This window comes from Galeopterus variegatus, unplaced genomic scaffold (genome assembly GCF_000696425.1).
Source record: "Galeopterus variegatus unplaced genomic scaffold, G_variegatus-3.0.2 Scaffold3105, whole genome shotgun sequence".
NCBI classification, from domain to species: Eukaryota; Metazoa; Chordata; class Mammalia; order Dermoptera; family Cynocephalidae; genus Galeopterus; species Galeopterus variegatus.
In genome coordinates this window covers 164,180-176,930 of record NW_007729216.1, presented here as the reverse complement: position 1 = coordinate 176,930, position 12,751 = coordinate 164,180, and the positions used below count along the sequence as shown (strand labels likewise).

Below are 12,751 nucleotides of genomic sequence, written 5' to 3'. Positions count from 1 at the left end.
TTTTTTTTTTTTTTTTTTTTTTTTTTTTTTTTAAAAGATGACCGGTAAGGGGATCTTAACCCTTGACTTGGTGTCGTCAGCACCACGCTCAGCCAGTGAGCGAACCGGCCATCCCTATGTGGGATCCGAACCCGGGGCCTTGGTGTTATCAGCACCGCACTCTCCCGAGTGAGCCACGGGCTGGCCCAGCGATTTGTTTTCGTAATGGGTGCTGCATACCTCTTGTTGACAATTCGTATAGGAGTGGATATATTGAATTATGTTACTCCCTAGTTTAAAATCCTTCAGTGGTTTACCACTGAGCTTGGAATTTAATCCAGTATCCTTTCTGTTTTATGTGATGCCTTCTTGAATCATCCCGTGTTTAATTATCCTCTTCCAGATCTACCTTTACTTTCTCTTTCATTGCCTTAGGCCTTTTGCTCTTCCCACTGTCTAAATGGGTTTTCCCCCATGTCCATCCTCTATCTCTGTTTGTCTTTGTGTGGCTGGCTTTTTGTACTTAAGGTCTTAGTTTAATTTATTTTATTTTATTTTTATTTTTATTTTTTTAAAAGATGACCGGTAAGGGGATCTTAACCCTTGACTTGGTGTTGTCAGCCCCATGCTCACCCAGTGAGCTAACCGGCCATCCCTATATGGGATCCGAACCCGTGGCCTTGGTGTTATCAGCACCGCACTCTCCTGAGTGAGCCACGGCCCGGCCCTAAGGTCTTAGTTTAAATATCATCTCCCTGAGAAGGTTCTTCCCTGAGCACTCTTATCTAAAAGTATAGTTTGCTTCACTCCATTCCCATTTGTGTGTACTTTTCCATCAAAATATTCACCCTTAAGTTATATTTATTTTTTTGCTTAATGTTTTAATTAACCACTAATTGCTCTGTTTTGTCAGACACTATACTTCTTTAATTTATAAAGTGTTCTTGGTGCCAGGGCACAGTGGCACACAGTAGGGTCTTAATTTAACATGTTGAATGAATGAATGAATGAATATATGTTTTGAAAAACGGCAGTTGGTTTGATAATTCCCCAAACCACTAAAGGTCCCTATTAGGGGGCAGTATTTAAGATCATTTTTGCACCATGGAAAGGAATAATCTAAAGTAAATATCGAGGGCTGGCCTGTTGGCTCACTTGGGAGAGCCTGGTGCTATTTTTTTTTTTGGCTTTAACGACAGACATTTATTTTCTTAGAGTTCTGGAGGCTAGAAGTCCAAGATCAAGGTGTTGGTAGGCTTGGTTTCTTCCAAGGCCTCTCTCCTAGCTCTTGCTGCCTCTTCACATGGTCATCCTGTTGTGCACATGCCTCGAGCCTCGTGCTCTTAACACAAACCGAGGTCAAGGGTTTGGATCCCAGTACTGCCAGCCACCAAAAAAAATAAAAAGTAAAAAAAAAAAAAATACAGTAAATATTGGGAATAAAGTTGCCAGGCCTTGGCTTTCTGTATCGACATCTTGTTTAAAAAGAGAGAAAAATAAAAAAATAAATAAAAAAAAAGAGAGAAAAACTTTACAGTGAAGAAACCTGGCAGATACCATTTAACTGAGTACCACCAGTAATAAGACTTTTGACATCACTTGCCTTTTGATTTAATGCACAGAGATGAGCACAGCATCACTTTTATAGTATGCTTGCCAAAAATGTATAGCCTGAATTTAATCATGAGAAAACACCAGACAAACCCAGATTGAAGGACATTCTACAAAATAACTAGCCAGTGTGCTTAACAAGATCATGAAAGATAAAAAAGACTGAAGAAATATCCCAGATTACAGAAAATTAAGGAGAAATAACAACTAAATGCAATGTGTGATCCTGGATTGTATACTGAACCAGAAAAAGGGCATTGGTGGGATAGTTGGTGAAATTTGAATAAGGTCTGTAGGTTAAGTACTAGTATTGTACTAGTGTTAATTCCCTACATCTGAGAATTTTACTGTGGTTACTTAACGATGTTAAATTTTAGGGAAATTGGGTGAAGGGTATAAGAGACTTCTTTGTACTGTTTTTTTTTTTTTTCCTTTTTGTCTTTTTTTCGTGACCGGCAACGGATCGCAACCCTCAGTGTCGCGCCCGTACCGGACCGGGACCAGCAACGGGATCGCAACCCTCGGTGTTGCGCCCGCACCTCGCTCAGCCAGTGAGCGGCTGGGCTGTATGTGGGATCCGAACGCTCGGCGGGAGCGCCGCTGCGCTCCCCAGCAGCGCACTGTAGCAGTGAGCCACCGGGCTGGCCCCTTTGTACTGTTTTTTTTTTTTTTCCTTTTTGTCTTTTTTTCGGGACCGGCAACGGATCGCAACCCTCAGTGTCGCGCCCGTACCGGACCGGGACCAGCAACGGGATCGCAACCCTCGGTGTTGCGCCCGCACCTCGCTCAGCCAGTGAGCGGCTGGGCTGTATGTGGGATCCGAACGCTCGGCGGGAGCGCCGCTGCGCTCCCAAGCAGCGCACTGTAGCAGTGAGCCACCGGGCTGGCCCCTTTGTACTGTTTTTTGCAGCTGTTTTTGTAAGTCAAATTATTTTAAACTGAAAATTTTAAAATAATAAAAAGGAAAACCCCAGGGTGTTGGACATTAAATAAAATGCTTTAATGTGCTGGTTTTGGTGACATTTTCTGTACACTAGTTTTTAAATTTATTTTTGCATGTCATCCTTAAAGCAAAAATGAAATTGAAAGTTCACACTTCTTTCTTTGTAGTGTTCAGGAAGAGCTAAAGATGGCTGAATCTCTAGATGACCAGGATACTCAACTATGTGACAACTGGTAAGAAATTAAGTCTAAGAAATGTTATTGGAATAAGGACAAACTAGCTTCTGTAAAAAGTTGGTTTACTTATCGGCAGGTTAAAATTGGAGCCATATAATATGCTGTGCAAATATGCTATGGGACTAGAGCTTTTTAACAATTTTGGATAAACTGTTTATTTTAGTAATTTGACAAGATGGTTGGTTTAGGTAGAAAAGTGACTGGAGTGACGGGATGAGGCTGGGAGTCAGGGCTCTGGTTCTGGCCTTTAATAACTTTTGGCAAGTAGTGCGCTCAACTGCTTTGGAGCTTCACTTTTCTTACCTATAAATAAGGGAACCTATTTTTTGTATGTCTGAAAAATATTATATGTTTTTAAAAAGATAAGAAAAATATAATAAATATAATAAAATGTTTGGATTAGATGAGTATCGGTGTTTTTCAAAGTGTGATGCAAAGATTTCCCTGTGTGTGCCACAGTGCCTGTCTTGGAGTTGATTGGGAGCAAGGTTTAGTGAACTTGGTTCTACATCCAGTGACAGAGCCATTCATCCAGAGCAGCTCAGTCTTATAAAAGATTTTGCTACTTAAAAAAAAAATGGGTCTAGTTGAATTCCTAAGGTAGTCAGGTTTAATCACTGTATTTTCGTGATTCTAAAACCATTAATAAAGACTGGGCATAGTCTTGAATGTTAAGCTTTCTCTTTCAGTTCCTTTAACCCACGTGAGAGACAAGAAAGCAACTCTCCTTCTGAAATGAAACTTAGGAATATAGTTAATAATCAGCTGGTTCCTGGTAGAGATTTCTCAAGAACTTGTCTTGATATTTTGGTGATGTACAAGTGCTCTTACTAGAAAGCTAAAGAAAAAAAGCAGAACTATCTGTGCTATGTTTAACATCAAATTGTGATAGAGGGAGAGAGAGGTTGAATAGGTAAAATAGTTTGATGCAGATTGGTGAAAGGTTCATGCCAGATGATTTTTCTTTTTCTTTTTTTTATAAGCAAATAGATATATTGGTTTTAGCATCAGTTAAGATATTTTTATCAGTCTACTCCAATATGAAGGAATCTCAAGCCTAAGAAATTATATAAATAACTATGTTAAGGGAATTAAGAAAGGCTGAGTTAATGGAAAGCCAATGAAAATAAGGTTATTCAAAGCCAAAGCAATTTATTTAAGAAAAAAGATTAGCATGGTAGGCTGACTAAGCCTGTATAGATCTCCCATCTAAGTAACCCTGTTTAAATTTCAGGTTTTAAATGGTAGAATTTCTTTCTTTTTTCTTTTTTTTTTTTTTATGGCTGAGGAGTATTCCATTGAGTATATATACCACATTTTCCTTATCCAGTCATCTGACGATAGACATTTAGTTTGGTTTCATATTTTGAATATTGTAAATAGAGCTGCATGGAAATGCAGATATCCCTTCGACATGATTTCCATTCCTTTGGGTATATACTCAGATGTAGGATTGCTGGATCATATGGTAGTTCTACCTGTAGTTGTTTCAGAAACCTCTATATTGTTTTCCATAATGACTGTACTATTTTACAGTCCCACAAAGAGTGTAGGAGGGTTCCCCTTTCTCTACATTCTTACCAGCATTTGTTATTCTTGGTTTTTTTAATACCGGCCAATCTAACTGGCCAATTGAATGAGATATCATTTCACCATAGTTAGATTTTGTGGTTTTGACTTGCATTAGTGATGCTGAGCATTTCTTCATGTACCTGTTGGCCATTTGTATGTCTTCCTTTGAAAGATGTCTATTCAGGGGGAGTGTGAGGGGGATGGGGTGAGATTGGACAAGGGGTATAAAGAATAAGTATGATTTGTAACAATATATATGCTAGTAATATTGATTTGATCAACATATCTCAATATTGAACCCCAAAAATATGTATAATCAATTTTGATCCAATAAAAATAAAAAAAATAAAAAGAAAGAAAGATGTCTATTCAGCTCCTTTGCCCATTTTAAAATTAGATTTTTTTTTTTTTTTTACTGTGAAGTTGTTTGAGTTCCTTATATATTCTGGATATTAATCCCTTGTTGGATGTATAGTTTGCAAGTATTTTCTCCTATTCTGTAGTTTATCTTTCTGCTCTGTTGATTATTGAGCATGGAAAAAATTGTGTTGAGTGAAATAAGCCAGACACAGAAAGAGAAATACTGCATGTCTCATTCATAAGTGGGTGCTAAGAAAGAAGGGGGGCTGTGGAAGAGAAGGGGAGTTGAGGGAAGATTGGGTAAGGGTCATAAAGAATAATTACAATTTGTAATAATGTGCTAATAGTATTGGTTTGATCAACATATGTTGTACACAGGTGATAGTAGTCAATGCTGCACCCCCAAAATATGTACAATCAGTTATGTTTCAATTAAAAAAAAATAAATTTCAGGTTTTAAAATTTTGTCTTTACAGCCACATCCCTATTGTTGTTCCCTAAGAAAAGTTAAAGTACTCTTCAAAATTTGAGCTGCAATTACATCCAACTGCAACCACTAGTGAAAAGAAGAGTTTATTGTGACTGAAGATGTTTTTGCATGTTATTTCTTAGGCGGAAGCCACATCCCTATTGTTGTTCCCTAAGAAAAGTTAAAGTACTCTTCAAAATTTGAGCTGCAGTTACATCCAACTGCAACCACTAGTGAAAAGAAGAGTTTATTGTGACTGAAGATGTTTTTGCATGTTATTTCTTAGGTGGTGTCTGATTCTGGGAAGGGTGCAGTTCTAGGGAATGGAAGTGTCAATATTAGAAGGCTTTGACTTTTTATTTTTGCATATATTAAAGAATTGATTTCTGGTTGTTTCTGTTTAGTGTTGGAAAGCTGTTGGGACTTTTTCTGGAAGCCTTGGCTTGTCTTCCAGTCATTTCTATCTAAAGTGAAATTTCACCTTTAACTTGCTAGCCTTTCCTTGGGGCTTTTAGCAGTTTTATTCGGTTGTGGAATTGAGTTCGCATTTATCTCACTTAAAACATCTTAATTTTATCTGTATGTAGGAAGCAAGAATATTGGTATTTTGTCTGGAAGGAATGTTTGGTGGGAATATCTGGGCAGTAAAATTTAAAAAGAAAATAACCCAGCAGGCAACTGTTTTATATAATTGTTGCATATGTCTTTCATTTTTTTCTTTCGAGGTTTCCCCAAGAAGTGAAAATGTGGAATAGTAAATGCTCTGTGGTCTTACTTGACAGCTACTTTTGATTCTTGCTTCTTCATATTATGATGATGTCATGGTCCTTAATGTTTTTTGTTTTAATTCTAAGGTTTTAATGCCCTTGTATATATAAGAATACTTTATGTCAACAGGTTATCCTGAATCGTCCTGTAAAACTAGACACTTATTTTCTCAGTTTTTGCTGTTAAAAGAAAATATTGTCAAAATTGTGAAAAAGAAATCCAGGATTGCCACACCCTAGGCAGTTATTACTGGCTTTAATTTTTCATGGCATTTGTGCATACATGATTTATAATCATGATATAGCACTGCTTCTTTCACTTTGTTGATATACGGGGGTACCCCAGAAGTTCATGGAAAGATTTGTATTATCTTTTAATTCTATTTTTCCATGAACTTTTGGAAACACCCTCTTATAACTTAGCTATTCCCTTATTGTTTAGACATTTTTTGTTTTGTTTTGGTTTGGTTTTTTGTGGCTGGCTGGTATGGGATCTGAACCCGTGACCTTGGTGTTACAAGGCTGCACTCTAACTGATCTAACTGGCTAGCCCGTGTTTAGACATTTTTAATGACTTTCATCTTTTTACCATTTTATGACACTGTAATGAAAATATTCATGCATAGTTCTAAGAGTGGGATAACTGGATTAACAAATGTGTAATTTTATGGTCCTAGAAACACATTTTCAGGCTGTTTTTAAGCAGTTTATATTACCACCAGTAGTTTATTGGAGTCCTAATTTCACATCTTTTTTTTTTTTAAAAAAAGATGACCGGTAGGGCTGGACTGTGGCTCACTTGGGAGAGTGTGGTGCTGATAACACCAAGGCCCCGGGTTCGGATCCCATATAGGGATGGCCGGTTAGCTCATCGGGTGAGCATGGTGCTGACAGCACCAAGTCAAGGGTTAAGATCCCCTTACCAGTCATCTTTAAAAAAAAAATTTAACTTGGGGCCGACCCCGTGGCGCACTCGGGAGAGTGCGGCGCTGGGTGCGCAGCAGCGCTCCCGCTGCGGGTTCGGATCCTATATAGGGAGGGCCGGTGCGCTCACTGGCTGAGCGCGGTGCAGCTGGTCACAAAGAAGACAAAAAAAATAAAAATAAAAATTTTAACTAAATTCAGTGGTTTCCTTAGAAAGCTAGAAATATAGGAGAAGTTAAATGGGAATTATATTCTATATATTTATATATTCTATGTATTCTATATATATAGAAGTTAAATGGGAGAAGTTATATGGAAAGTTAAATCTGTCATTTCATTGGTAGTGACCCTCTTTATTCATTTGAGTTTTCTTCCCATCTCTCACAATTGATTGTTCTGTCACCTTCCAATTTTGCTATGAGAGTTGCCTTGGGATCCCAAGCTTGACAGTCTGCCATTGGATGAAAATGAATTTGCACTTCTTTGGTGTCTTGGGAGAACGACTATAGCTGGAGGCACATCATTCATTCTTGGAAGTGTTTCTTAGACTATGTATGAAGGTTAAAACTATAAAAGAGAAATAAGCAATCTATAACTTAGTGTGGGAGAGGGTTCCGTCCGGTAGCATTCAGTTTCAGCGGCAAAATAGGGTATTAAGGATTTGTTGTATGACTGTATTGATCCTGTTCAGTATTTTATTTTCCTGGATTTTTATTCCAGGTGACATACTTACAGGTATATTGTTTTAGTGCAGTCTAGCTAAACTGTGAAATTCAAGTTTTCAAGTCGTCATATCCAAATGACTAAAAGTAAGGCCTTTGGATAGTATGTGCCTCTAGATTGAGTGTATATATACTTTTCAAGTTTAAATGGTTTTATTTTTTCACTTAAGATGTTACTTTCTCCCCTTCTTTTCTGTAAACTTAGATATGATCTTTGATTGGATCACTAAACTAAATAAGAATGGCAAAAAGTGAGGAGACAGGACTGGGGAAAGGGGTTGAGGAATTCATATTTGTACAGTTTTGCAGTGAAGTTTATACCAACCCAGGCAGAGAGCATGTTCCTGACTAGCATCCAGCCTGCTTTGAAAGGCATGTGGTACTAAAGGAGGCAATTTTTCCTTCGTCTTTGACTACCCCTGACATCTCCTTTTTGGTTTGACTTTTCATGGAATAAAATCCAATAAAATCAAACTACTTGAGAGTGAAAGTGAAAGTAAATAGTAGGCTATTTTTATTTTTTAAATAATCCTGGAGTATATCACTCTGCTCTGGGGCACGGATGGTTTTGAAGAAGCCTATCTCAGCTCTTCTAGGCATCTGACTTCATGTTGTTGGCTGTGATCAACTCTGACTTCAAGAGTGTGAGACTGGGCTTTTAGAAGTAGTATATAGCACTGATAACTCAGAATGTTGCACAGAAGATTCAGCCTTCAGAGTGTAGTTCCTGAAAAGCAGGGATGGTAATAGTCATAAGAGTTTGTAAACTAGCTATTCACTAAAGAGTAATAATGGGGACTAAAGATTGGATAGGACAGATTACCATTGGAAACCACTGTGTAAGAAAAGGCATAGATCAATCAGTAATGCTTGCCTTTTTCTTTGGTCTATTTCTGTAGCAAAAAAGAAATTCCTGTGTTTAACTTTACCATTCATGAGATCCACTGTCAAAGGAACATTGGTATGTGTCTTATCTGCAAGGAACCATTTCCCAAATCTGACATGGAGACTCACATGGCTACAGAACACTGTCAGGTGAATCACCAAGTACTCAAAATTTTCAAAAATGTGCAATAGCAAGTGAATATATTGTCACAAAGCCAGTTTATTGACTTTTCTTCTTACCCTAGGTGACCTGCAGATGTAACAAGAAGTTGGAGAAGAGGCAGTTAAAGCAGCATGAGGTTAGTCTTCTTGTATTATGAAGGGAGTGAGTTACCATAGGGCCAGTCCTACTGAGATTACAAAGCAACATTCAGAACAGAAAGCCAGTCTGGTTGAGTCTTTGTTCTCAATCAACTCACATGCATATTGTTTCTCAAGGCCTTTTTAAGGCTTTGACTATTTGATTGCTGCCAGTTTTGACTGCCTGGCTGTTGCACCCCATTTTCAGTCCTCAGAGTCTTTCCCTTTGGAACTGAATTTATAATTTCTGCTGGGGTTTAGCTATTGGTAGCCTCACTGAGTACAAAGCCAAGCCTGGGGTTGCCAGTGTGGATCTCTTTAGCACATAGCCTGCTTTATTTATATCTTGTAATTTTATTTTGAATTTTTTTTTTTTTTTTTTTTAGTGGCTGGCCAGTACAGGGAACCAAACCCTTGACTTTGGTGTTACAAGGCCATGCTCTAACCAGCTGAGCTAATTGGCCAGCCCCATTTTGAATTCTTGATCATTGGATAACATGCTTTTTACACCTGAAGAAATTCCTCAGAGGGCATTTGGTGAGAGAAAACATGATATCATTTGGTCTCTAGTGGAGATAAAACTGGCCAAAGTTAAATGAGTATATTAATTCACCAATTAAAAAACTCTAACAACAACAAGAAAAAAAGTTAGCAGCAACATTATCAAAAAGACAGAATGACAGATGCTAGCGAGAGTGTCAAGAAAGAAGAATCCATCTATACTGTTGGTGGGGCTGTAAATTAGTATAGCCTTTATGGAAAACAGTATGGAAGTTTCTCAAACAACTACAGGTAGAGCTACCATATGATCCAGCAATCCCACTGCTGGGTATATACCCGAAGGAATGGAAATCATCATGTCGAAGGGAAACTTGCACTCTCATTTTTATCACAACTCTATTTACAATAGCCAATATATGGAACCAACCTAAATGTCCATCAATAGATGACTGGATAATGAAAATGTGGTACACATACACAATGAAATACTACTTAGCCATAAAAAAGAATGAAATTCCAACATTCGCAGTAACATGGGTGAGCTTGGAGAAAATTATGTTAAGTGAAATAAATCAGACACAGAAAGAGAAATACTCCATGTCCTTACTCCCTAGTGGGAGTTACAAAAGGAGGAAAAGAAGGAAGGAAGAGCAAACACAATAATATGTTGAACTTTCAGAAGGAGAGAGCAGAACTGTGGTTACTAGAGGTGGGAAAGGGGGAAGGGGGAAGGGGAGAGGGGTTAGGGAGAAATGGGTTAATGGACACCAAGAATGAGTACATTTTACAATGATAGATATGCTAATTATCCTGATTTGCTCATCACATATTGTACACAAATACTGATAGTCAACTCTGTACTCCGCAAATATGTATAATTAATTATGTTTCAATAAATAAATAAATAAAAGTTAGCATCAACAATGATGACTAACAAAGTATCTAATTAAGCCCAGAGCAAATTCTGAGCTGAGAAGACTCCAAAACAAAAAAGCAAAAAACAATCTCCAACAACTATTTAGGTGGTGGTCTCACAGGAAAATTTATTAAGATATGCACTTAAGATTTGTACATTTTATTCTGTGTACCTCAAAAAACTATAACAACTTAATTTTATTAATTTATAATTAAATTACCCTTAATTATAAAAGGTAACTTATATCAATGTAGAACATTTGGAAATAGGGAATAGTATAAAAAGAAAATAAGAACCACTCATAACCCCACAGCTCAGAGAAAAAAATCTCATAAATACCTTGACACTCTTACTTTCATTATTTTTTTCTAAGCATTTGATGTGTATTTTGCTAGGACTCATCAGCCTGGGGGGTATTATTGAAGTCACATTAACAATAATAGTATTTCTCTGGCTCTAGCATCTATCTGCTATGTTAAACAACCTCCAATAAACTGCCCCCCTCTCATAGCTTCTCTCCCAGCTGTTTCTGGAAGTCCTGTGGTGATAAACCAATCATTGTAAAGGGACAGGTACAAAATGTTCCTTAATATTTCTACAGGTTAGACTATGACAATTTTTGACCAGAGATTAACTATCTAGAGTTTTTAAAAGTTCTCTTTTTCTTTAATAGTTTTATTTGCTGTTCCCATGAATTACTAGCACTTTTTTGTTTGTTTGTTTTTTGTTGCTGTTGCCCGGCACAGGGATATGAAACTAGCACTTTTTAGAGTTGTTAACAAAGTACTTACTATATTATATGGTACATGCAGTAATTATTTCTTCTTCTGCTATTGAGTAACTTAAATCAGTGGCATTTTTCTAATAAAAAAGCTTAAAAAAATTTTTTTTCTCAGTTGGTATTATATCTACATGGCATACAATTTGAAAGCTGCAAAAGGATATATGTAAAAATTGTCTCTCTTCACCCTTGTTCCTCAGCTACCTAGGCCCTTTTTATCAGTTTGTTGTTTTTCCTGCAAGAGATGTTTTATGCAGATACAAACAGTGCTAAAAATGTTTGCAGTAGCATTTAGAATAAAACTTGAGTTTAATTTATATGAAAAGAAATTTTTGTTGTTTGGCACAGTGGTTGTAAAACTTTTCAAATGATGTTACATTAAAGTTCTAAGCTTATGCTCCCAATTTTTGGAATGTACATATCATAGTAACATATTCCTTTATATCTTTTCATCTTTTTAGTGCTTTAGTGACAATTTCCAATTAAGTGTAAAGGTTTTGTCCTTTATCTGCTGAGTACATTTATTCTCCTGGGGTCATCTTCATTGATGATTCCTTGCTTATTTGATCCATTTAAAGCCAGTGCTAAATACACATATGAAGGATAGAAAAATGGGTGTCTTTCTTTTTTTTTTTCCTTCCAAATTTTATTTTATTTTGTCAATATACAATGTGGTTGGGCCGGCCCGGTGGCGCACTGGAGAGTGCGCCGGTTGGGAGTGCGGCGGCGCTCCTGCCGAGGGTTCGGATCCCATGTGGAGACTGGTTCCCGCTCACTGGCTGAGCGTGGTGCGGGTGCAACACCGAGGGTTGCGATCCCGTTGCCGGTCCCCGGTATGGGCGCGACACCGAGGGTTGCGATCCCCTTACCGGTCAGTAAAAAAGACACAAAGGGAAAAAATATATATATATATACAATGTGGTTGATTATTGTGGCCAATTACTGAAACATCCCTCCCTCCTCTCTCTCCCCTCTCCCTCACAACAATGTCCTTTCTGTATGCTTGTCGTATCAACTTCAAGGAATTGTAATTGTTATGTCTTCTTCCCTCCCCCCCCCCATTTTTTTGTGTATTTATTTATTTATTTTTAGCTCCCACAAATAAATGAGAACATGTGATATTTCTCTTTCTGTGCCTGACTTGTTTCACTTAATATAATTCTCTCTAGGTCCATCCATGTCATTGCAAATGGTAGTATTTCATTCTTTTTTATAACCAAGTAGTATTCCATTTTGTAGATATACCACATTTTCCGTATCCACTCATCTGATGATGGACATTTGGGCTGATTCCAACTCTTAGATATTGTAAAGAGTGCTGCGATGAATATTAGAGAACAGGTATAACTTCGATTTGATGANGCTGAAGAGGCAGTCTCTTCCCCAGTGTATAGTCTTGGTGCCTTTGTCAAAGATCAGATGGGTGTAGGTATGTGGGTTGATTTCTGGATTCTCTATTCTATTCCATTGATCAGTGTGTCTTTTTTTATGCCAGTACCATGCTGTTTTGGTTATTATAGCTTTGTAGTATTGTTTAAAGTCGGGTAGTGTTATGCCTCCAGTTTATTATTTTTGCTCAGCATTGCTTTGGCTATGCGTGGTCTTTTGTTATTCCATATAAATGTCTGGATAGTTTTTTCCATTTCTGAGAAAAATGTCATTGGAATTTTGATGGGGATTGCATTGAATTTGTATATCAATTTGGGTAGTATGGGCATTTTCACAGTGTTGATTCTTCCAATGCAAGACCATGGGATATCTTTCCATCTTCTTGTATCCTCTCTA

The 12,751-nt window shown here is 37.5% G+C and overlaps 1 protein-coding gene across 4 annotated transcripts in view; it reads left to right on the top strand.

Moving 5' to 3' along the window:
* TRAFD1 (TRAF-type zinc finger domain containing 1) overlaps nucleotides 1–12,751 on the top strand; it is a 34,380-nt gene that overhangs the window by 1,792 nt on the left and 19,837 nt on the right. For 3 of the 4 annotated variants that reach the window (XM_008583964.1, XM_008583965.1, XM_008583962.1), the window contains exons 2-4: nucleotides 2,701–2,766; nucleotides 8,483–8,618; nucleotides 8,714–8,767. In XM_008583964.1, coding sequence (XP_008582186.1) covers nucleotides 2,720–2,766; nucleotides 8,483–8,618; nucleotides 8,714–8,767 — 237 coding nt within the window. In that variant the 5' untranslated portion in view covers nucleotides 2,701–2,719. The remainder of the gene's footprint in view (nucleotides 1–2,700; nucleotides 2,767–8,482; nucleotides 8,619–8,713; nucleotides 8,768–12,751) is intronic. The other variant, XM_008583963.1, reaches the window with a different exon arrangement.